Raw genomic sequence first — 24,501 nt, 5'->3', positions numbered from 1 at the left:
CATAAGGCTTGGGAATCACCTAACTGGAATGGATATGAGCAAGCACTCGAAGAAAAGATGGTTACTCACCTTTGTAACTGTTGTTCTTCGAGATGTGTTGCTCATATCCATTCCAAACCTGCCCTCCTTCCCCTCTGTCGGAATAGCCGGCAAGAAGGAACTGAAGGGCGGCTGGGTCGGCAGGGGTGTATATCCGGCGCCGTGGCAGCGCCACTCCAGGGGGCGCCCTGCCGACCCACCGAGTGTTGCTAGGGTAAAAATCTTCCGATGAACGTGCATGCGGCGCGCACGCACCTAACTGGAATGGATATGAGCAACACATCTCGAAGAACAACAGTTACAAAGGTGAGTAACCGTCTTTTCTGACTTGGCCCAGGCAAATATAGTTTCTGTACGTGATACAGCTGGCTTGTTTATTCTCTGAATACTCTTCACACCAGTCCCCCATCTCCTCTACCAGGAGGGCAGGAAGATTCTTCATCCCAATTTCATGATGCTTCATCTGAAAGCATGATTGATGGATGGCTCATGGAACTAGACCTCAATGTGGTCCTTAAATGCCTCTCAGACCTCTCTTTGAACCTTCACTGCCTCATTTCTTAGAGAAGACTGCATTCTTGATAGCCATCCTTTCAGCACAATCGGTTGAAGAAATGGCATACCCCTCCCCTGCACTGTTTAAGGACAGAGTCATGCTGTGGCTCTACCTGAAATTCTTACCTAAAGTTTCTTCCTAGTTCCATACCAGTCATTCAATTCACCTACCTGTTTTCCATCCCAAACTGCATCTAAATCACCGGGAGGCACTCTTACACTCCCTTGTCATCAGGAGAGCCTTGGCCTTCTAGCTAGATAAGACAAAGCCCTTCAGAAAGAACCATAGGTTACTCGCCTCATTAGCAGATAGACTGCCAGCCCTTTTGACCTAACCAGAGTGCGTTTCCATATGCATATCAGGATGCATTAACTGTTTTTATGAGTTTCACAATATTCATCCACCATCAGATAAATGTACTCATTCTGCAAAGTCCATTGTCACTTCTAATGCCTTCCTCAAGAACAGGGTGATTACTGAAATCTGCAAAGCTGCTACTTGGGCGTCTATACATATGTTCATTGAACACTATGCTATAATTCCCAACTCTGCCTCTGATACTCTGTTTGGCTCTGCTGTACTTTCCTCCGTACTGAACTTGACTCAGAAGCCCCCTTCACCTTAGAGGATACTGCTCAATAGTCACCTAGAACAGAGCACTTGTAGGGATGCTACTCAGAGAAGTTCCTACTGGTGCTACACTGCTTGCCCCTCTGTTTTGAGCTCTCTGCTATGAACCTTCACAGAAGAGAAGGAACTGAGGGTGGTTGCCCACACGGTGCTCTGTAACAATGGCACGGGGCACAAAACTAATTAAGACGCATGCATGGACCTTGTGGACACTGCTATGAGAGATCTCCAGCCAAAGACACAAGGGGGCATTAGTGCACATAGAGTGGAGCACCGTAGGGACACGTGTCTATAGGAACCACAGTAATTGCACAGGGTGAGTAACCATTTCTTCAGATACCAGGGTGATAGGAACACTATAAAGTCTAGATGATGTCTATCTTGGATACTAAACAAAGTAATGAATATTGAGTTACAGAAGTGAATTATTTCTCTGAGGCCTGGGTTTAATTTCTACCATAGATTACAAGTGAAAATTAGTTTGTTCTCAAGTTCATTTCTGTTTGCACACATCACTAAATCATCACACAGTTCACTATGATTGGCAGCTGTTGCACTAAAGAGGACAATAATAACAACAATAGTGTTTCAGGTAAGGAGTGAGGTAAACTGGAAGAGCTTTGTGTAAAAACCTGCACAGTGCTTGATTACAGTAGACCCCGAACAACACAGAAGTATTAATTCCTCATGTTAATAAACAGTAAATTTATAGGCAAATTCTTGCCAAAGCGAAGTGGGAAGAGGAAAACAAAATCTTTATTTCAAAATGTGCAAAATTGTTTGTATCACAGTATTTAATTCTCAGTGCACTGCTAATTTTTCCATTTTTAAATAATTATTCAGGTCATGGGAGACAGCTTGCTATTATCCTCAGTCTTCCAGTTTTCTCGGAAGATAAGACAATCGATAGACAAAACAGCTGGTAAAATCAGGTAGGACATTTTTTTCTTTTCTTCACTCAGAAGTTTCTTTCTTAGATTCACATTCCAGAGAGTAACAGTAAAATGCAGAATGCATGGTATATCAAGTATATTGGTACACTTATCTACTTAAAAAGATACAATTGCTTCAACTTCTCGGTGGTCAAGGGAAAATTTTGACTGTTGAAATGAATTAATTCCCTGTTGGGAAAGGAATGACTGCTTATGGAAATTATGCACATGATTTGAACAAGGATAGAGAAAACTGTGGCAAACCCTAAAGGGAAATAGCAAGATCTGTCATAACTTGAACAAAGGAGCTATTCTTCTGTTCTTGCTTACAGTATTCCCAGCTGCTGTTCAAAAGGTCTAATCTCCACCCAAATGCATTTAAATTCCAATTGATTGTGAAGCTTTCCTGCAATATCTTTTGTGCAAGAAGTCCAGCCTCAGATATTTTTTCATTTTACTGACAGAAAACTTTATTAACAGTCACTTAAGGTTGCTTAGCAGTGCGTTCCTTGTTCCTTTTCAGAATTTAGAAGTTAAACTTCTGAAAATCATGAAATTCAAAGTTAAGGCAATAGCACCCGCACAACTTTAACTTTGCCCCCATGGAGATGGCAGTAGGCACTGGAAATATAACTGTACCCTTCCCATGTATACCAAAATCTGCCATTTTCTATCTGCGCAACACAGTTAGTACCAGCAGGTTACTGGATCTCATGTTGACATCTCTGAAGGGTTGCAGCTATAGCTACTATTTTATAGTTTGTGGATTATGCAGGAGGTTTGACTGGATGATCACAATAATCTCTTTTGCCCATAAAATTTTAGAATCTATTCAAGAGTTTTTTAAAAATCTGTTTGGAATTTCCATCAACACTTCTTCAGCCTCCTATGTGAGCCTCACCTCTTAGGGAGGGTTATGTTACCATAATTTCCTTGAGACGATTCTTTAGGGTCATAATCAAAGGATGAAATAGTGAAGTTTTTCTTGTACTTACTTCAACTGTTTTAAAGTAGGATAAAAACTGTTTCTAACAGTGGACTTTTCATATTGTCAGTCTTTCAGATGTGTGTGTGCATCAGTATCATGGCCACGAGCAGCATGCTAAAAAAGGCTTATTGAATTGATTGCCCGTAATCATTGTCTAGTGTTCTCCTCCTCCACTTTCATCCTAGACCATCCCCAGTCCAGCTTCTGCCCTTTACACTCCACTGAAATGGCTTAGATCCAATACTTCATCTTCATCCTCCTCAACCTGTCAGCCACCTTTGACACAGTTGACCATGCTTTTCTTCTTAATATTTTGTTCTCTCTTGGCTTCCAGGACTCAGTCCTCTTCTGGGTCTCCTCCTACCTATCTAATAGTTTCTTCAGTGTGCTGTTAGGAGGATCCTCCTGAATCCCCCACTTCCAGCTTTTGGGGATGGGCCTGGGGGAAGGTTCCCCACAGGGCTCTGTTCTTGGTCTCTTCTCTCTGCATAATCTTATTCAGAAACGTGGCTTCAGCTGTCTTCTTTTTGCCAAGGACTCAAATCTGCCTCTCTACTTTGATATGTCTTCTGTGCAAACTAATATCTTGGCCTATCTCTCCGACATCTCTTCATGGATGTCCAGCCATCAGTTTACGCTCCACCTGGCCAAACATGACTGCTAATATTTTTCCCCCAAGCCCTCTGTGACGGGTTTGGTCACAGAGATCCCCTTGGGACTGTCAGCTGACGTGCTGAAGTTACCTCTGAGCCCATTTTCCCTGCCAGCTTGAGACTCCAGAGCCCTGCCTTGTTGAGCCAGACATGTTAGCCTACTGCGACACAGACCCAGATCTGGTCCACACCCCCAAAGCACCAGACTTTAACCAAAAACTGCTCAGCAGGTCACCTAGACATCCAGTTCCCAATGAGATCCAAACCCCAAATAAATTTCTTTTTACTCTGTATAAAGGTTGTACAGGGTAAACTCATATATTGTCCACCCTCTATAACACTGATAGAGAGATATGCACAGCTGTTTGCTCCCCTGGGTATTAATCACTTACCTGGGTTTACTAATAAACAAAAGTGTTTTATTAAGTAGGATTTAAGTGGTTTCAAGTAATAACAGACAGAACAAAGTAAGTCACCAAGATAAATAAAGCAAAAACACGCAAGTCTAAGCCTAATACATTAAGAAACTGATTACAGGAAAAATCTCACCCTCAGAGATGTTCCAATAAGCTTCTTTCACAGACTAGACTCCTCCCTAGTCTGGGCCCAGTCCTTTCCCCGGTGCAGTCCTTGTTAGTTCCAGCAGACATCTTAAGTGGAAAGTAGGGGTGTTCTCATGACTGCAGCCCCCTTCGTTCTGTTCCATCCTCTTTTATAGCTTTAGCACAAGGCAGGAATCTTTTGTCTCTCTGGTTTCCCACCCCTCCTTCTAAATGGAAAAGTACCAGATTTAAGATGGATTTCAGTATCATGTGATGTGGTCACATGTCGTGAGAGACCTCATTCTTCATTATCCGCAAGCTGGCCCACTCCTACACAGGAAGGCTTGCAGGTAAATAAACCATCTACAACCAATTGTCCTAGTCAATGGGAGCCATTAGGATTCTAAACCACCATTAATGGCCCACACTTTGCATAATTACAGTAGGACTTCAGAGTTATACTTCATATTTCTAGCTTCAGACACAAGAATGATACATGCATATAAATAGGATGAACACACTCAGTAGATTATAAACTTTGTAATGATATTTTACAGGTGACCTTTTGCATAAAGCATATTCCAGTCACATTCAAAGCATATTTTCATAAAACATATGCAGTGTAATGTCACACCCTCTCCTCCCCCTTTTTTCTCAGTCATTATGGACAACACCACCATTCTCCCTTTCATTCAGGTCCATAATCTGTGTGTCATCTTTGACTCTTCCCTGTCTAGAACCTCACATCCAGACTGTGTTTAAATCTTGCTGACTCTTTCTGTACAATATCTCTAAAATACAGACTTTCCATTTACATAACTAAAACTCTTGTCCAGACTCTCATCATCTCATGCCCCAACTACTACAACCTCCTTTCTGGCTTTGACAAATGCAATTTTGCCCCCCTTAAATGTGCTGCAGAGATCATTTCCCTAGCCCATTACTTTGACCACATCACTCCTCTCTTTGCAACTCTGCACTGGCTTACCCTTCTCTGTCACATAAAACATCAGCTACTTGTCTTCACTTTTAAGGCCCTTCGTGGTCTACTGCCACCCAACCTCTTATCTCTCCATCGCTATCAAAATGTCCATTCCTACTTCTAATCAGCCAATAATGCCAACCTCCATCACCCACTTGTCACATTTTCAACAAGCACCTGCTGCCTATCATGCTGACCAATATCATTGTTTCCTTATACTCTCCCATATCTGTCTGTATATACCTGTTGTCTCTTGTCTTACACTTAGATTGTTAACTGTTTGTGTCTGGTCTGGTGTCTTTGTTCTGTTTGTATCGAGTTGTGTCCTCAGGAACACCATCCAAGAACTGCTCCATTTGTATGAGGAGGTGCAGTTCGTCAATGGATTGAACATTGGTTCCTGATATCCAAGCCTTATAATTCTTTCCAACGTAGTAGGCGTGTTTGGGAAATGACCCATCTGGTTTCCACTTTTGGGTTTCTGAAACGCCGACGGCATATCCCCAGGGGGGATTTATTTTTCCCCCAATTTTGTCTTTTTGTTATTTTTTTTTCTGGGGGCCTTGGTTGAAACATTTATAAGTCGTTCATTTTGCCTTTGCATTTCAGGCCACCACCTCTGCTAAGTTCCACTGAGGTGTGACCTCAGCTCTACATGTACTGGTCTTCAGTGATGCTTCTACCCAATGTCAGGCTCTTTCAAAATTTCTAAGAAGCCTCAGTTCACACCTGCCTTGTTAGTTGGAAATTTCTTGCGCGGTTGAACAACTGCCACAGGTGTAGGCATTGGCTGAGCATGCGCGTAGCCTGCCGCTACTCCATCGATGCTTCTGTGTTTTCCTTCTCTCACTTTCTTGGTTGTGTTCTCCCTCTGAGTTCTATCGTCTTCTGTGGGCTGCTTCTTCTTCTTCTTGTTTTCTTCTGTAGGCCACCTCTTCTTTTTGTAGTTTTCTTTCGTGGACGCATTTTGCTTCTGATCTCTTTTATGGGCTCCTCATTACTTCTGTTCTGCCTTAATTAGTTCATCCGTCTCTATGGTTTCATTTTCTTGTTATGCTTGTGCGGTGCCGTTCCTTTTCTCAGGGCATCCTTTGTAGGTCGTGTTCCTGTTTTCTTGTGTTGGGTGCACCTTTGTGTGTGTTGTTTGACTGCTGTCTCTCTTTTGTCTCCTGGCGTTCTTCCAGCAACCAGCTTAGCAACAGTGCCCTTTGTTCTTCTTCTGGCTAACTCTGTTACATGCAAATTAACTAGGAAAAACCAGTTTATTAGCCCTGTGTGGTGCTGGTACTTGATCCCAAGTCGGAATTCTGTTGCTTAACAATGACCCGTTGTTGCATTACCTAATGACTCCTTGCTGAAAATGCAAGCCAAGTTGAGGCGAAGGAGACGAGAAACACGAAATAAAATTCTTCTGGCTGCGCTCTTTTACAAACCAAACCCTTTCTCTTGCTTTAAAAGCCCTAGCAGAGAACAAGAAAATAATCATTTCCACGTGGCTTTGTGCGATGTGTATCTTCCCACCTCGCCTTGTCGCACTATACGATAAGCTATTCCCAATATCGGGTACTGCTGCCTCATTGCAGAAATTCGTTGGGTGCACCTGACATGAACCCGTCTAAGCTTATATTAACCAGCTTTAGATTATTCTCGATCCTGGCGCTGCCATTCCTATAAACCACAAAAAAATTTCCAGGTTTGTCGGGCGTCCCTCTATGTTCCCCACCCTTATCTCTGGGGAACCCCAACTGACTCAGATAGCACTCTGACGTCGACACAAAGGAAAGAACCCACATTCAGTCCCCGCTCTTTCTTCTCACCCAGAAAGTTCCACTGTGGTCTAACCTGAGAGTTACTGCATGCAACCTCTTTACATCACAATTTCGACCAGAGACAAAGCTCAATGCTTCTTTTCGTATCTGTCACACAAAGAAATACGCAACCAAATACAAGAAACAGAAATGATTTCTTTCTCTCTTCCCCCTGCCCACCAATTCCCTGGGCTGCAGGCTTCTACCTCCGTAGATCTAACCAAAGAGAATTTCCTCCCTTGTTCCTTAGCCTACCAGGAGAGAAAACAACTCAAACAAGTCTTAAAAGACAACTTTAGTATAAAAAGAATGCAAGAAGACATATAAAAATATGAAGCTGCTGCATTTAAAGGTGGACAATACAACAGGTTATTCTTAAAGAAAAATATGAATTAAACAGCCTTATTCAAAAAGAGATATCAATTTAACATTCCAGCAAACTACACACATGTAAATACAAAAAAAACAATAACGCCTATGTTTTCTCGTACCTTGTACTTACAACTTTTGAAACATGAAGAATCTAGAGCTTGAAGATAGAAAAAGATCTCCTCTCATAGCTGAACCAGACAAAGACACAGACCCAAAATCCGCCTCCCCGAGCTTTGAAAAATCCGGTTTCCTGATTGGTCCTCTGGTCATGTGTTTGGTTCCCTTTGTTAACCCTTTACAGGTGAAAGAAACATTAACCCTTAGCTATCTGTTTATGACAGTCTGGTCTGGTCTTTTTGTTCTGTTTGTACAGTGCCTAGCACAATGTGGGCCTGATCCATGACTGGGGCTCCTAGGTGTCCTCACAATACAAATAATAATTTTTATTTAAGCTCTTTTTGATGGTAGTTACAAATGCTTTTCATTTGATACTTTTTTCTGGGTAAGAGGTACTTCTCACCCCATGTGTTTTCATTCTCTTAAGTGTTTTATATACAGTAAGGTACTTGTATATTGATAGCTTTCTTTGTAAAATATTGCAGCAGTTAACAAAGTACAAATGTCAAAAATGAAAAGTAATCTTCACTCTTGCAAGATGCATGTCATCCTTTTGACTGCTTTATGGATGTACAATACTATATATGGTAATCCACTTTGGCAGGCATGTGGGAATGGAAACACTAAATGTAGTTTTCAGAGTTCCATAACTTAATTTCCCACTTCAATTGTACTCAGAATTAACTAGCAGCATTTAAAAAGTACTGTAAAAATAATTTGAGGGAATTTTATGTAAAATTTTCTGACTGGTCATACAGCAATTTAAAAATACATGGAAGAAGCAATATAGAATTTGACTGATATGCCTCGTATGATGTAATTTTAGATGTATGACTGAAATTAATTGCCAAAACGCAGATTTCATCCAGCACAGCATTATGCAGCTAGCAATAGCAGTGAAGATGTTAATATATCTGAGGACGATATTGTGGTAGTGATCGTGAATAGGCTTGCTTAAAGACAAAGACAGAGAAACATAACATTCTTTGTGAAAGTGTAAAAGCACTGTTGAATTCAGTTACACCTATATATATATATATATATCGTTTTCCTTGTATTCTTGAGCAGAAGTGGTGTGACTCAGTGGAGAAAAATCTTTTTAAAAACTTATCTACCGAACCTGACTGCTGCATTAAAAATAACAGAATATGCTGATAGCTATAAACAACATTTAGAAGGGTATTACTCTCATGAACAGGTAGGGTACATCCACATTACCTGCCGGATTAGCGGGTAGCGATCGATCTATCGGGGATCGATTTATTGCGTCTCGTCTAGACGCGATAAATCAATCCCCGCCACGCTCCCTGTTGACTCCAGAACTCCACCAGGTGAAAAGCAGAGTTGACGGGGGAGCCACATCCATCAATCCCGCGCCGTGAGGATGGGAGGTAAATCGAAATAAGATACATTGACTTCAGCTACGCTATTCTCGTAGCTGAAGTTGCATATCCTACATTGACACCCGCCCCACCCCTCCACACACACACACACACAATGTAGACCAGCCCATAGTTTTTGTTCCAGAATTGGCATTCATCCATTTCTCTGGTTTACCTGTCATCACCACTATGAATGATCATATTGTTGGGTTGTGGGATTATGATATCAGAGATAAACCTATCAGTCTCTTCTTCCTCTTTTTTTCCTCTTCCACTCTCAAGATGATTTACAGACTACAATTTATTAAAATATTATTAAAGTTCTTAATCTTTGTATAAAATGTAGATCCAAATTTTTTCATGGTATGCAGATTTACAGAAAAATGCAATTTATTTGCCTCTCCACTAATCCACATCAGATTATCTGAATTGAACATTAGTATGGAGAATTAACAAGAATGAGACTCTTTATAATGAAGAGTGCAAATGCTCAGAACTCATAAACTGTGTAAGGTTAATCGCTTCTCAAAGAAAGATATGATTTAGTTTAATAGCGGATTGTAAAAGGCTAACATCTGGATACATGCAAAATTTAATATATTGGAACTTGTTCATATGTTGAAATTTTTTTAGAAAGAATTCAAAATGTTGAAATTAGAAACAAAATATTCTTATAATTCAGGTTTATATTTTGGTATAATCTCTCCAGGAAATTACAGTTATGTTCATGCAGAATTTTTTATTTTTTTATATAATTAAAAGTAGTCTGTTTCATTAGAGTAGGAATCTTGTTGACTGGTTGAATTGTTCTTGAATGTTTCCCAGCATGATACCTGTCACAGGAGTGCCTCATAAATTATAAATTACTCCAAACATTTTTTCACTTTTTATTCCTTTGTAAACCCTCATCTTAGGGGGCAACCTGATACCTTTTGATATGAAAAAATGATGCCAACCCAGTTGCAATTCATCATAAACCATATTTAGAATTCAGTATGCCTTTGTATATTCAACAGTTCCTTTAACTCCTTCTGAAGGAAGCAGGTTATTAAGTAGAGTCATATTTGAGTTGTTTTATAGATGTGAAAATTTAGAAAGTAAGTTAGATATTATATATTTAGTACTCCTCTAGCCCAATATAATGCAGTCCTCGGGAGCCAAAAAAACCTTACTGAGTTATAGGTGAAATCGCATTATGTCGAACTTGCATTGATCCACCAGAGTGCACCGCCCCTCCCCCCCCCCCCCCCCCGACCACTGCTTTACCGCATTATGTCCAAATTCCTGTTATATCGGGTTGCATTATATTGGAGTAGAGGTGTATAGCACGAACCAAATTTGTGCATACTATACATGTTCTGTACATTTACAACAGAATGATTCATTTGCATAATACTATAAAATACAGAATAAAAGTTTCCAGTAGTATTTCCTACAGTACCTCTCCCAGTGATGCAATCAAAGATTTTTCATTTTACTAGTAGAAAACTTGAATAAGTATATGCCAGTTGTGCACGCCTGCTAAATTGAGTAGATTAAATCTTGATTTATATGAAAAGATTCATAATATAAAATGATGCATAATAATATCAGCAGAGAATTTGGCCCATAGTAACATAGTGAAGACTGACAGCTATCAATCTTGCAAAGACTGACAGCTATCAATCTTGCACTATAACAGAGTGCTTCAACTTGAAAATCAAGAGGAATTTTTCAAAAGCACCAGTTAGAGGTGGGCACCTAGCTGACCTTTGTGTCTGAAAAATCTTCCCCCAAAGACAAATGCAGTGCAGGGCAACTGGAGTTGTGCTAAGGAATTGTGTCCTGAGAATTATAAACTTATATCTCTCTAAAAGAGGTAAAATCTGTCATTTCCAAGAAACACGTTTCTTACATTTTGGAGTGAGAGCACTATTCTTTGCTGTATTATTTATTTGCAATATCCTATGTGGTTTAACCCAAAAGACCAGCTGAGTTAGGTTCTGAATTTAAGTACATATATTTCAGCAGTTCCACACAAGAATGTTTGCTAGAGATTAAAAATAAGCTGAGATGCATCTGTGTTTAGGAAATAAATGAATCTGAGGGGAAAAAGAAAAAGAAATTGTTTTTGTTTTTCTGGCTTCTTCCCTATTTGTCTATAGACAATGATGAATAAGAATCTCAATGTTTGCATAAACCACCCCAGAATTTCACAGTTCACTTGCCCAGCATCATATCACCAGCTTTTTGGAAGTCACTTATAGTGGTGGCTCCTCAGAGAAGAGAAAGTCTGCACAATTTGTCTGTCTTGCTATGTAAAAACACAGACTAACACTTCTGCTACTCTGAAACTTCTTCCCTAGGTTATCAGAAGAGGTTAAAGCAGGAGCATGAGGCAGCTAGGAAGGGACGAGGAAAGATATAATGTTTCTTTTGGGGGTCCTGAGGCATATGGAGTGAAAGGGCACATCTACACTTCGAGCTGGGGGTATAATTCCCAGCTCAGGAGGATATACCCATGCTAGCTCTGATCAAGCTAGTGCACTAAAAGAAGAGTTTAGCTGCTGTGACACAAGTAGCAATGCACCAAGTGCACCTCTACCCCGATATAACACGACTCATATAACACGAATTCAGATATAACACAGTAAAGCAGTGCTCTGGAGGGGTGGGGCTGCGCGCTCCAGTAGATCAAAGCAAGTTTGACATAACACGGTTTCACCTATAACACAGTGAGATTTTTTGGCTCCCAGGGACAGCATTATATCAAGGTAGAGGTGTATATACCCATCTAAGACCATAGGCACATACTTGAACCAGCTAGCCCCTCATGTAGCTACATGCTAACTTGATGAGAGCTAGCACAGGTATGAGAGGGCAATGCCAGCATGCAGATCTGTGTTCGTGCTAACTTCTAGGGTTTTCAAGTCTCCTATATTTGGAGCAGAGTGTCTAATGTGATGAAAATAAAATGGAGAGCTGCACTGTCAGTTAAGTATATTTGAGAGAAGATAAGTTAATACCACAAGGAGAGGGATGAGAGGAAAGGCAACAGTCTTGCAGGCACATGAGGAAAACTTCCATAAGTATTTGGATAAAAAAGTTGCAAAAACTAATCAAAAACATCAAAATTGTTGCAGAAGTGTTTTCTGTACCATTTTCACTTTTTAAAAATACAGTTTTTAAAAATAAAATTGGTTCCATTTTGATCCCTACACAATGGAACAACTTTAAAAAGTATTGGAAGTTTTTTCCTGACCAGCTTTAGGTAATTGAGATCCATCAGTTACCAGTGTTGGGACATGAAGTTAAGCACTAGTGGCAACAGGTATGTAGCCTTGATTAAATTCTAGATGGCTCAATGTGGTTGTGATTGGACTTGAGAGGCAACAGAAGGGAAATTTGCCCTTTACATCCTAGAAACCTGATGCTAGAAGCCTATGTGTAGATAGATAGATGTGTCCATATTTCAGTCTATATCTAGATTTAACAGGAGGTGCAGAGGAGATATGCATAAATCAGGGGAAAGGCAGCACAGAAAAGGAAAATACTGATAGATTATTGAACAAAAAGAGAGAAAATACAAAGGCTAGATAAAATCAGTATGGGGAAAGGGACAAATTTAAAAGATAAGGGAGCGCTAAAGATAGAGAAAAATAGAAAAGATGGAGAAACAAACAACATTAACTCTGGAATGACTCAGACTGAAGCCAGTAAAAGAATCTGATCACCTGACCTGAAGGTCGGAAAAATTTGAAATAATAAAATTGATAATAAGAGGGTAAATGAGGGAAAAGGGGAAGAGATAGAAGTGTCATATCTGAGTGAGTGTCACATACCTTCTGCAGTTTCTTGGAAAAGCATTGAGTGCCTCCAGGTGAATTTTGGAAAATAGAATATTTAGAAACAATTCTGCTTATATATCTTAGATTTTCTGAACTTTTCTTGTACTAAGGATTTTTGCATTCAACAGGAATGTGTTTTTCTGGTCTAGCTGCTTATTCCCTACATGAATATATTTGTTTGTCGCATCACAATCATTTCATCAGAAATTAATAAGTGTGATGCCAAAAACAGAGCATTATGGCTTCAGATAAGGAGTAAGGAACAGTAAATAATTCGTAAGCACTAAAGAAACTGTGTTCATACTGATGTCCAGAATGACAGACAAGCCAGTAGAAGATGCTGGAAATATAGCCAGAGCTCATTCTCTGTATGATATTTCCCAAACGGCTCCAGGAGTTATTTGCACCAGTACTACAGGACCTAACTAGCTTTACTCTTTTTGTAGCTCATCAGCCTGCAGGTAAGTCCTAATGGTTCAAAATTAGTCTGACTTTCAGGTCTACGGGCTTGCAGTTTGATAACTTTGAAGGTGAGTTTTACATCTTCACTCCCTGCCAGAAAACCTTGAATATCTTCCTGCCACCTCTCTGGGTATATCTGTAACCAAATGGTTTTGTCCCACTAGATCTACTGAGCCCTAAAGTTCACAAGGGTGTCATCTTTCTCCATACCCTTGATAATGTTCTGGTTTATTCTGTTTTCTTGGAAAAGAGAGGCTTTATTAATGCCTATCCTTGGTCTGACTTTGTCTATTAAGGCACTAATTCTCTTCTTCCTTTTAGTACTTCGCCTTGTTCCCACTTCACTGAGTGTATGTCTACGCTACAATGGGAAGGTGTGATTGCAGCATGTGTAGGCATACCCAAGTAGCTTTAATCAAAGCCAGTTTGGGTAACAATACCAGTGAAGCCACAACAGTGTGAGTGGCTGCATGGGCTAGCTCTGCTTGCTCAGGATCCTGGTAACATACTTGAGTAGAATCATAGGCCTGGAAGGGACCTCGAGAGGCTCCCAATCCCGCTGGAAAGGTGTAACAAATGAGGTTCCGCAGGGGTCTGTTTTGGGACCGGCTCTGTTCAATATCTTCATCAACGACTTAGATGTTGGCATAGAAAGTACGCTTATTAAGTTTGCAAACGATATCAAACTGGGAAGGATTGCAACTGCTTTGGAGGACAGGGTCAAAATTCAAAGTGATCTGGACAAATTGGAGAAATGGTCTGAGGTAAATCGGATAAAGTTCAATAAAGACAAATGCAAAGTGCTCCACTTAGGAAGGAATAATCAGTTTCACACATACAGAATGGGAAGAGACTGTCTAGGAAGGAGTATGGCAGAAAGAGATCTAGGGGTCATAGTGGACCACAAGCTAAATATGAGTCAACAGTGTGATACTGTTGCAAAAAAAGCAAACGTGATTCTGGGATGCATTAACAGGTGTGTTGTAAACAAGACACGAGAAGTCATTCTTCCGCTCTACTCTGCGCTGGTTAGGCCTCAACTGGAGTATTGTGTCCAGTTCTGGGCACCGCATTTCAAGAAAGATGTGGAGAAATTGGAGAGGGTCCAGAGAAGAGCAACAAGAATGATTAAAGGTCTTGAGAACATGACCTATGAAGGAAGGCTGAAAGAATTGGGTTTATTTAGTTTGGAAAAGAGAAGACTGAGAGGGGACATGCTAGCAGTTTTCAGGTATCTAAAAGGGTGTCATCAGGAGGAGGGAGAAAACTTGTTCACCTTAGCCTCTAATGATAGAACAAGAAGCAATGGGCTTAAACTGCAGCAAGGGAGATTTAGGTTGGACATTAGGAAAAAGTTCCTAACTGTCAGGGTGGTTGGACACTGGAATAAATTGCCTAGGGAGGTTGTGGAATCTCCATCTCTGGAGATATTTAAGAGTAGGTTAGATAAATGTCTATCAGGGATGGTCTAGACATATTTGGTGCTGCCATGAGGGCAGGGGACTGGACTCGATGACCTCTCGAGGTCCCTTCCAGTCCTAGAGTCTATGAATCTATGAATCTACTCCAGTCCCCTGCACTCAAGACAGGACTAAATATTAGCCACACCCCCTGCTGCCACCGTTTCACAGCTATTGTTATGCAAGCTAGCTTTGATCTAGCCCAGTCAAAGCAAGCTCAGATATGTCTACACATGGTACAATCACACTTCCTGATTGCAGTGTAGACATATTCTGAGACAGCACTTCTTAGTGAAGAGAAACGTTTGACAAGAAAAACTCATGGTGTTTGGTTTGATATTGAGACAACAGTGACCGTGAAGATCAGTGGCAAAGTCAGGAGGAGCAATTAGGACGAATTTGAGCTGCCTGCAAAATAATAAAGGAGCACAAGTTTTGAAAGATTAGACCCTTCTACCATGATGGTAATTTTTAGGCTGAGATTTTTAAGGAAGCTGGTGCCACATACCAACTGCAATTCAATGGAATTTGGGCACATAACCCTCTTAGGCGCTTTTTAAAATCCAAGCCTTTAAGAGATGTAAAATGCCACACATCACACCAATTGCACTTCATAAAAAATGATTTCCGGAGAGAGTCCCCACTAACTTGGTGATTGTTTAAAGTGTATGGCCTTTTGATGGTGCTTTAAACTAATCAATTTGCATGCCTTGACACTTATGGATGCCATTGTCTCTTGAATGGAAAAACATAGGTAAATTCCTTCTGGTTCTGAAATACCACTAACAGATGCAACGATTGCAGCTGCATTTTCATTTAATAACCAATTGAATTATTCAGGGGAAGGCAAATTTGAGATATACTCTCATATGGTGTGATAGTTCGTGGCTTTTATTCACTACTTGAAAACAAGGATGCAGTAACCCAAATATTAAATATCCATAGGTCCCCTTTTCTTTGTGATGTGAAACTTTGACAACCTGAAATGACATTATGTGATGTAGCAAGAGAATATAAAAACCGTTCAATACTGCAGGGAAATGATAAAACAAGAAATTGTGTTTGAAGGACCTACTATAATGAGTGCTCTAAAATAAACAATAACAGGGAATTTGTTTTCACTGTACTAAAACTCTCATGTTACTAAGTTACATACATGCAGTTGAAGTTTCTAAGATTCTAGGGCACTAGAAAAGACATCTTCAGTCCACCCTCAGAAACCATGTGCTGTAATAAGTTTGATTAACAAAAAAACTATTAGCATTACTAAATGAGTTTATAAAGTCTGCACAACACAACTGTCTTCATATTTTTCTTTATTTTGCTACCATGCTGTATTTTCCATTAATTTATTTAAAGGAATGAAAATGAGCCGCCATCTTTGATCTATTTAACATTCTTTTTTTCACTTCTATTTGCAATTGTTGTAAAATACAAGATCAATAAAAGATTTTTTGCCTGTTATAAAAACATCAGATTGAAAAAACACAGTTCTGTGTGGTAAAAAAAGTAGGAGTGATATTTAGATACATGTTTTCAAAATAATGCAGGTATTTAGATGTGACTGCAACTTTTATTGTCACTAGCAGTTACACAAGGAGTTAGCTGCAAATTGCATTGAAAATATAATCCTTAATGCTAGGCCTGTAGCAATTGTCTCTATTTCAAATTCCAATTTGTCCGTGTTTTCAAGGCTCTTTTTTTTTTTTTTTTTTTTACACATCATAGGTGTGTAGATCTTTGAAAAATAGTGTATTTGATAATATATCTCTTTTTAAAATAAAATTTTTGCATTTCTTGTTTATAGAATATTATTTAAGGACAAAGACCGGAATTGGGAAGAAATTGAAAACAAGTTACGAACTGAGAGCGAAGTTCCTATTGTAAAAACTTCAAGCATGGTATGAAGAAGTATCTTCTTGGGATGGAATGAGACTCATTTTCACCTGGTTTCTGATTCATAAACGATTGGGCATGTTTTAAACGGGAAGAAGCAAGGCAATAATTTTGAGAAAAAGTTTGAGAATTTAGGAGACTTTCTGCCTCAACAGCTCTTAAATTAGTTAAAATTTTCATACTTCATGGATATTGAACAAAATTACAAGAAAAACATTCTGTTCTCTAGAATTCAGCATCTTAAGAATGTTCATTTAAAAGTACAAGGCATCGTTCAACCATTGTGTTTATATGCACTTTGTTAGGTATGTTGCATTGGGACAATAAACCAAAGGCTAGTGTATTGAGAACATGTCACTGAGTGAGAAATGGCCTGAAATAACCTTTTTTTTTTTTTTTTTTTTTTTTTTCCCCTGAGGGATGGCTTAATAAATCAAAGAGTCAAAACAAACACCGACTCCTTAAAATACCTTTTAATTTGAGCAAAGAATATTTTAGTAACCCTCAGAATTTAAAATCTGGATTATGTTTAAGGAGGAATTCTCACTGGAATTATTTCACATGCTTGAGGAAGACATTTAATTACTGTCTCTTACTGTTTAGAAAAATAGTTGTACTTTGATGTAGGTGAATGAAAATATTTAGGAAATATTGTAGAAAGAGCCATCTTCAAAGTTAAGCACATTTGTTTTCTGCTTTTCAATTGACATTATGAAATGTGTAAGTAAGAATTTGTTATTCCTTCTTATTTAAGGCCAGATTGTGGCCCATCTTGAGCACCAGTGCAGGGGAGTTGAGCATGTGAGTTACCCCCTTATTCCATTGCACTTTGCCACTGCTTTCTGCAAGGAGACGGAAACATGCTCTGCAGAGCCACTACATCACCTTCTCATGCCCAAAGGAATGGGAAGTGTAGTCACACCAGTGCATTTGGAGTGTCCACACCCATCAAGTCTACTTCCTTCCTGGAGCAGTGGGGAGACCAGGAAGGAGACTGAATTTACTAGTCACGTTCTCACAGCACAGCAGTACGCTGTTCCTTGCAATGGGCTAAATCACAAGCTGATTAACCCTTGGTTTTCAGTCTATTAAGTCACTAGATATTAGAACTTTATCAGATTTGATCATCTAAATCCAGCTTTATTTTTTCTTAAACCACTGAACATTTGTTATTGGTCTTGTAATATCTATAGAACACTCATTTTTCAAAGGCAGCTCCACTTTACTGATGAAATGCTATGAATTAATTGGGTACATTTACAGTTTTTTTTTTAATTTGGCAAATAATTCATAAAAACTTCTGAAGTAAGCTTATAATATTAGAAACGTGGTACTTAAGAGAGGTAGTCTCAGGTCTTTTTCAATGCAGGTCTTTTTTTTACCAAGCAGTCTAAGTTTGTATCCTAAAATTCATTTATATATACTTCTTATTTAAGGATTCTCATAGAAGGAAGAAATTTTAAAATGAAGTTTTAGTTTTTGTGTTTGTTCCTAACTTGATTTATTTTAATTTCACTGTTTTTCCTATGGCAAAAGATTAAAGTCCCAAATTTTTTTGGTCTCATCTACTGAATTTCTGGTTTCTATTTAGTATTTAGTATCAACAGTTTATTGGTCAGTGTCTAGCACCAGATTGTAAAATTCCAGTATTTACTGGCTCTAGACCAAATGTTCTCAAAAAATTCCAAAGGACTATCATGGACTATTGTTTGTGGACCATTGATGTCATGTTCAAATGTGGAATCTGCTGAAAGATATTGCCTCAATCCATCAAATCCAAGATAATGGGCTCAAGTCTGTCTTGGCCACCTTCAAGAATCCATAAATTGGATTAATCAGTACACAAGTCTTTCAAAAGAATTCTGGAAGTCAGTTGCTATTTTGCAAAATTCTTAGCTTTAAAAGAAGAATGCCTAGACTGTACAGCTCAGACTTTCCAGTCATGGTCACCGTGTTAGCTGGGTGCTCAACTCCAGTAAATTATATTAGAGCCACCATCAAGCTAACCTCTGCCAGTTAGAATACCTCTTGTCCTGTGGTATAAGCTATCCCGATTACCCCTAAATCAGGTTATGAAGCATGAAGCATCTTCCCCACATCCTCTAAAAATGAATTTATATTATAACTTTCCTGCAAAGCCTTGCCGGTTGGCTGCCTCAATGTTCTGGCAAAATGGTTCTTTCCAATCCTGGTGCCCTGAGGGGATTCAGTCTGGCTCATGGTTGGGAATAGGTTTTGCAGGTCCATGAGCAAGGAAGGGAATGAGCCTTGATACCCATGGACCCCATTTAAGGAATTGCTGTGGGCAACTGGTCAGTCAGAGGATTTCTTTGTTTCTCATAGGGCAACCAGTTGTGCATCCCACAGCAATGCAGCCTGACCTAACTGGCCATCTGGCCAGGGGCCCTGGTTATTCCCACCACCACCACCACCATCTCCAGCAAGAGCCATTCCTACCGCAGGGAGATACAACCCAAACAATAAATGAGAAGATTTCTTTTAAGTTTACCATTGAATTATTAAATTTGCTTTTTCTTAGTGAAAAGTAGCACTAGAAGTTTGAATATTTTGTTTCTTCCCCAGGAGATTTCATCAATCTTGCAGGAGCTGAAAAGAGTTGAAAAACAGTTGCAAGGTATTTCATGTTTTATACAGTTTTGCTGCATAATGTCTAAATGCGTTGCAGAAACCCCTAACAAATACTGGCCAGGGTAAAGTAAAATTAAGGCTCTCCAAAATGGTTCACATTGATTTATTTTGTTTTAATTCAAGTCTTTGGTTTAAACAGTTATTTATGGTACATCACTATTTCACGGAACTAAGATTGCAGGGTGGAGTAAAAATCCCTAATTTCCTGACCTTCTTCATGCATAATGGTACATTGCTTTGTAAAAGTAATCATCCTGAAGTACAAGGTTAGACATTTTCCACTGAAACCATGTAAACCTTATTCACGTCTTACTAAATATGAATGCTGGGAGAAGATATTGTGAACTGAGCTAAACTACATGACTCGGGAAAGAAAGAAATTTTCTCCATTGGCCAGTTTCTTACTGTTCATAGAAGAAACTTTAAACAATATTTTTCATGTCATTGTTTGAACCAGTGTATTATATATTAATCTGTTTGAAGTAGTTAGGATCTCCATGTAATCTAAAACAAGACTTCCATAATGTATATATAAAAGCAATAAACCAAAATGTTTTAATAATTATAATAATGATAATCCGTAATCAAACATTATAAATGTTAACATCTCAGTAAAGAGCCTTTACTAACTTATTTTAAAACTAAGGGGGGATATGATTGTGCACTTTGTATGGAAGAGAGAAGGCCACAGTTAAAATGAAAAGGAGAGGGGCTCCCAAAAGAAAACAAGCAGCTTACATCAGGAAGGCTTGACAGATTCAGTATTTTTATGTATATGTGTATTTGACAAGGGACCGTTTTGCAGAGATTCAGACTGATTAGATTGGATAAATCAAGGCCTCTCCAAGGCACTAATATCTTCATGTAAAGAACAATTCAGGACAAGAAGGAAAAATATCGTAGCAGCGCAGCCTGTAGGGAGTGTCTAAAACAGGTTATTTGGTTATGTCCAAAAATTAAGGACTTCCAGATTAATGCTATAAAAGGGATATTTAAAATTACATTGTCCTCTACTTCAGAGTACTGAATAATTTCTTGATAATACATAGAGCTACCAAAATACTAAATAAATGCTAAGCTATTGCTTTTTCCTGTGTCAAGACTAATTATGAGGATGTGTGGTGGGTGGAGATGTATGCTCCAGTTATAGAAGTTTGCTATGCAGACATGGCTAAGAGTGCATCACATGTATATTGCACTTATGAAATAAAGAAAATGCAACTTTAAACTATTAATTAGCTGAGTTTGACTACATTAAAGAGAACCTACACATAAAATGTATACACACGTAAGTGTGTGTGAGGTGAAGAGCAGATTATATTTTTGATGGGAGAGTAATGGTCCATGTTTATGTATATTTCTTTGTGAGATTGGGTTGTGTCGTCTTGGGTTTTTGTATGTTGTATTGTAATTTGCTATTTTGTTTTCTAATTTGATTTTAAACCCTCTATTAATGTATGTTTTTTAAAAAAGAAAATGTCAGGAGAAAGATCTAGATGTCTTGGACAGGTCATTGAAGATATCTGCTCACTGTCCACAAACTCAAAAATGCTAATTTGATTCTGAGTTATATCTGTATTAAGGGATGAAGAGTAATAAAGGATATATTTTAATATTATACATATTTATATACGTTGAATACTGTGTTTGGGTTAAGTCACTTTACCTTAAAAAAAAATTAAGAAATATGAGGTCCTGAGAAGGGTAACAAAATGAATGAGTGGGCACACATTTAATCTGGGATTAAAACAGTGATTATTTAGGTGCTCAGACAATCTAATTACACCTTATGGAAACAGATCAATTCTGTTTGGAAAGCAGAAATACACACATTGAACATACCAAATTATTAATTGTACAGTGAAGCTGTGTTAGGTACTTTAGTTTTCCCCATTCCTAATGCAGTCAGTTAAAAGGGGTAAAAGAAATTACTGTTTTATGCAGCATTTAATCAATTTATGGAATTTACTACTATAGGATACTACTGAAGGAAATATAATATCTTAGTAATATTACAAAAGAAAAACTCTTGTATGTGAATAAGAACTGCATCTGCCATTACAGTTTAAGGGCTATTGGCCCTCATGAACCAGATACAAGTTGATCATCAGCTAGTCTTAGACTGTTCACCCTCTCTTTTTTCTAACCAAACATGCATTGTATAGGTTTTGTATAGTTTCCCTGAAGTATTGATGCTTAGTATATGAAAAGGCTTCTGCCAGAGGTAATATACCAAGCTACAATCACCATCATGTTCTAGTATTTGAGTAATTACTTTGTAATGTCCAGTAGACAAAAGGCCAGCATCTCTTTCAATATTCTGGCATTATAGAAATAATCAGTAGAACCGAATCTTTGCATCATCATTTCCATTCAGACTCTGAAAATGAAACAGAACAGTGCTGAGTAATTCATATTAATAGGTTGTCTGCAGACTCTTAACCCAGGAGAAGGGAATCAAAGATGTGTATGAATTCAAATGACAGAGACTTTGTTTAAGAGTTGTTTTTCTCAAAGCACAAAACCCTAATCTTTGTTTTTGTTTTGTTTCTCTTCCTCCCTCCACTCCTTTGTGGTTTAGTGATTAATGCTATGATTGACCCTGATGGTACTTTGGATGCTCTGAGCAACTTAGGATTCACAAGCCCTGTCTTACCTGCTCAACCTAAACATAAGTCCAGCCCTGTTTCTCACAGTAACCGTGCTCAGATACAACCAAACTGTCAACCAGAAGCTAGGGCCCTTCGACCTGCCGTCATGTCTGTTTCAACTGCATTTGACAATGTTGAATCCAAGCCTGACTTCAGCATACATTTCAACAGGTTCAACCCAGATGGGGAGGAGGAAGATCCCAGTATGCGTGAATGACATTATTAATTGTTGTCATAATTACCGTTAATATGGAATGTCTAGAAATAAATTAAGTCATTATGTTACTTTTATACAAAAAAAAAATGTTCAAAGTGCAGTTGGTTTGTTAAACCAGTTTTCTTTAACTGTGATGCTTTGATTGTCATGCACATCCTTTTCAAACCATACAGATGAAAATTGATACCGATGTAGAAAAGCAGATTGTGGCAGGTTTGGCCTTTGTGGTTGTGTGCTTTGCAAACAGAATTATATCAGCAGTCTTTCCATACATAGATTTTTCTTTTTAAGAGCAATGCTTTTAAAGTGACCTGCAAGCAGATTAACATCCAATGTTACTGAAACCCCAAGTCTCCTGTGCCAACCTGTTCTATAAATGGACCTCTTCAATTAAAGTTTGTATAGAATTATTGAACAGTTATGTTTGCTGAATAAGAGGATTTATATAGGATACATTACCTTTGAGTACAATAACACATTATTGTATAAGATAAGACAGACTTTGCAAAGCATTCATTCTTTCATACTGAAATTTTCAAACAGTTCTGTGATTTATATAACCTTGTTGCTGTGTAAATTGTCTTGGAGTTTACGAAGTTCAGCTATTATGTTTGCACTAAGAATTTGCTGGGAGTGGTAGGTGAACATATCAATATGAATAGGAGTCAGTCTTTTGATGTACATAAAAAATTGATAATACTGTACTTGTTTCAACAGAGCAGTGTTTTAATCCACTTTCCGGAAGGACAATTTGGCACTTTTTGGTCTTGTTCAAAACGTCTTTTTGATGTGAATGAAAGTAGAAGGATTTCATATCTCATTTCTCTCCAAATGTTTGTCGAAACAATAAAACAAGTTTACACATACAACTTTGTGGGACATTTAAAAGCATATTGAGGCAAATGGGTTCTCATACTAAGTTGCCAATTCAAATGCAACATAAGTTTACAAAAGGATTTGTGTTTCTTGGAATGATCATGAGGTGTCAAATTTTCTTCTGAAGACTTGGAGATAGTAGTCATAACTTGATTGATCAATAGTCTCACTCCCAAGCGAATAAATTGCTTCTGTATATTTTCCTGTAGAATCCTCGTAAGTCTGTCTCTCTGTCTTATACGTTTAAAAGGACTCTGAAAGAAGACTGCTAATGTAGATTTCTTGCTTATACCACTGAAAAGCAAGTCTATTTAAAATATCCTACATAAACCTATTTTCTATATAAGTTGTCCCAGTAACGTAACATTTGGAAATAATAAAAATAAAAGTAAATGACCTTGTATTTCCAGAACACTAATTTGGAGGAATCTTATTTCTGTTAAATGTAACTAATAGACTGGAATTTCCCTGCTTTTGCGTCAGTCTCTTTATATTAATGTTACACATACAGTTTTGCAGCTTTTATGAAATGGTCTTTAGTAGTTCAGCAATAATCCTATATGACATATGTTTAAAATACTTTCTGTACATTTTTAAATTGTACAGGATTTCAGAAGTCACTAAAAAGTTGGACCAGTTAATAGAAATGCAAAAACATTTTTGTAGTGATGTAAGAAAACCAATAATTTGTGGTATAATGGATTTCATATTTGTTTAAAAGAAAACAGAATATCCTTCTTGTACAACTCAATATTCTACTCCATTAGTTTACAGAGGCAATAGAAAATGTTTGAAATGGTGCAGAAAGGCAAAAATAAATTGAAAATAGGGTCAGGTGTTGAAAAATTAGTGCACCAAAACCACCATCACAATTCTTTCTTTTGTTTAATCCTTGGGAACAGAATTTTTCCCCAGACACATGAAAAATAGGAAATGGTTTAGGAAAAATTAAAAATTTAGGCTTTCCGCACAAGATTTTGTTTGTGTTCATTCAGGCATTTACACCCTTTTGTTCTGTAAGAAGCGTTTTGCATTTACTATGTTATTTTGTATGGACACATTCTCCTTATTTATTTTTGTTACATTTATTATGTATGTTATTTTGTTATATATGCATTTACAACTCCATTTTTAAATAAAGTGTTTCTGGAACTTTATGTAATCTGGGTGTATATATGTAATTCAGTGGTTTGGAACTAGGAAGGTTCAGATGTTTCTGCTTTGTTGGAACTTACATTAAATTACTCAGTTAGGAAATGGCATTTTCCTAAATGTACTTCCAGATAGTCTTTCTTTCCTGGAAGATGTTACATTGTATGTTGTTTCTTCCAAATCAGATACACTGCTCTGACAATAATACTTATTGCTTGCTTTCCTGCATCCAGGCTCACCATTTCCACACTGGTTTTTACTTCTGCTTGTGCAACTAGAGAGGCAAAATTCAGACCTGTCAATCACCAAG

At 38.2% G+C, this 24,501-nt stretch overlaps 1 protein-coding gene across 9 annotated transcripts in view; it reads left to right on the top strand.

The window, feature by feature from the left end:
* CEP170 (centrosomal protein 170) overlaps positions 1 to 24,196 on the top strand; it is a 220,860-nt gene extending 196,664 nt beyond the window's left edge. For all 9 annotated transcript variants that reach the window (XM_075064198.1, XM_075064194.1, XM_075064196.1 and 6 more), the window contains 4 exons: positions 2,069 to 2,157; positions 16,558 to 16,651; positions 19,230 to 19,281; positions 21,877 to 24,196. In XM_075064198.1, the coding sequence (XP_074920299.1) occupies positions 2,069 to 2,157; positions 16,558 to 16,651; positions 19,230 to 19,281; positions 21,877 to 22,163 (522 nt within the window). In that variant the 3' untranslated portion in view covers positions 22,164 to 24,196. The remainder of the gene's footprint in view (positions 1 to 2,068; positions 2,158 to 16,557; positions 16,652 to 19,229; positions 19,282 to 21,876) is intronic.
* Positions 24,197 to 24,501: the final 305 nt, after the last annotated feature.

This window comes from Chelonoidis abingdonii, chromosome 3 (assembly GCF_003597395.2).
Source record: "Chelonoidis abingdonii isolate Lonesome George chromosome 3, CheloAbing_2.0, whole genome shotgun sequence".
Lineage (NCBI taxonomy): Eukaryota > Metazoa > Chordata > Testudines > Testudinidae > Chelonoidis > Chelonoidis abingdonii.
This window is presented reverse-complemented; position numbering and strand designations above follow the sequence as displayed.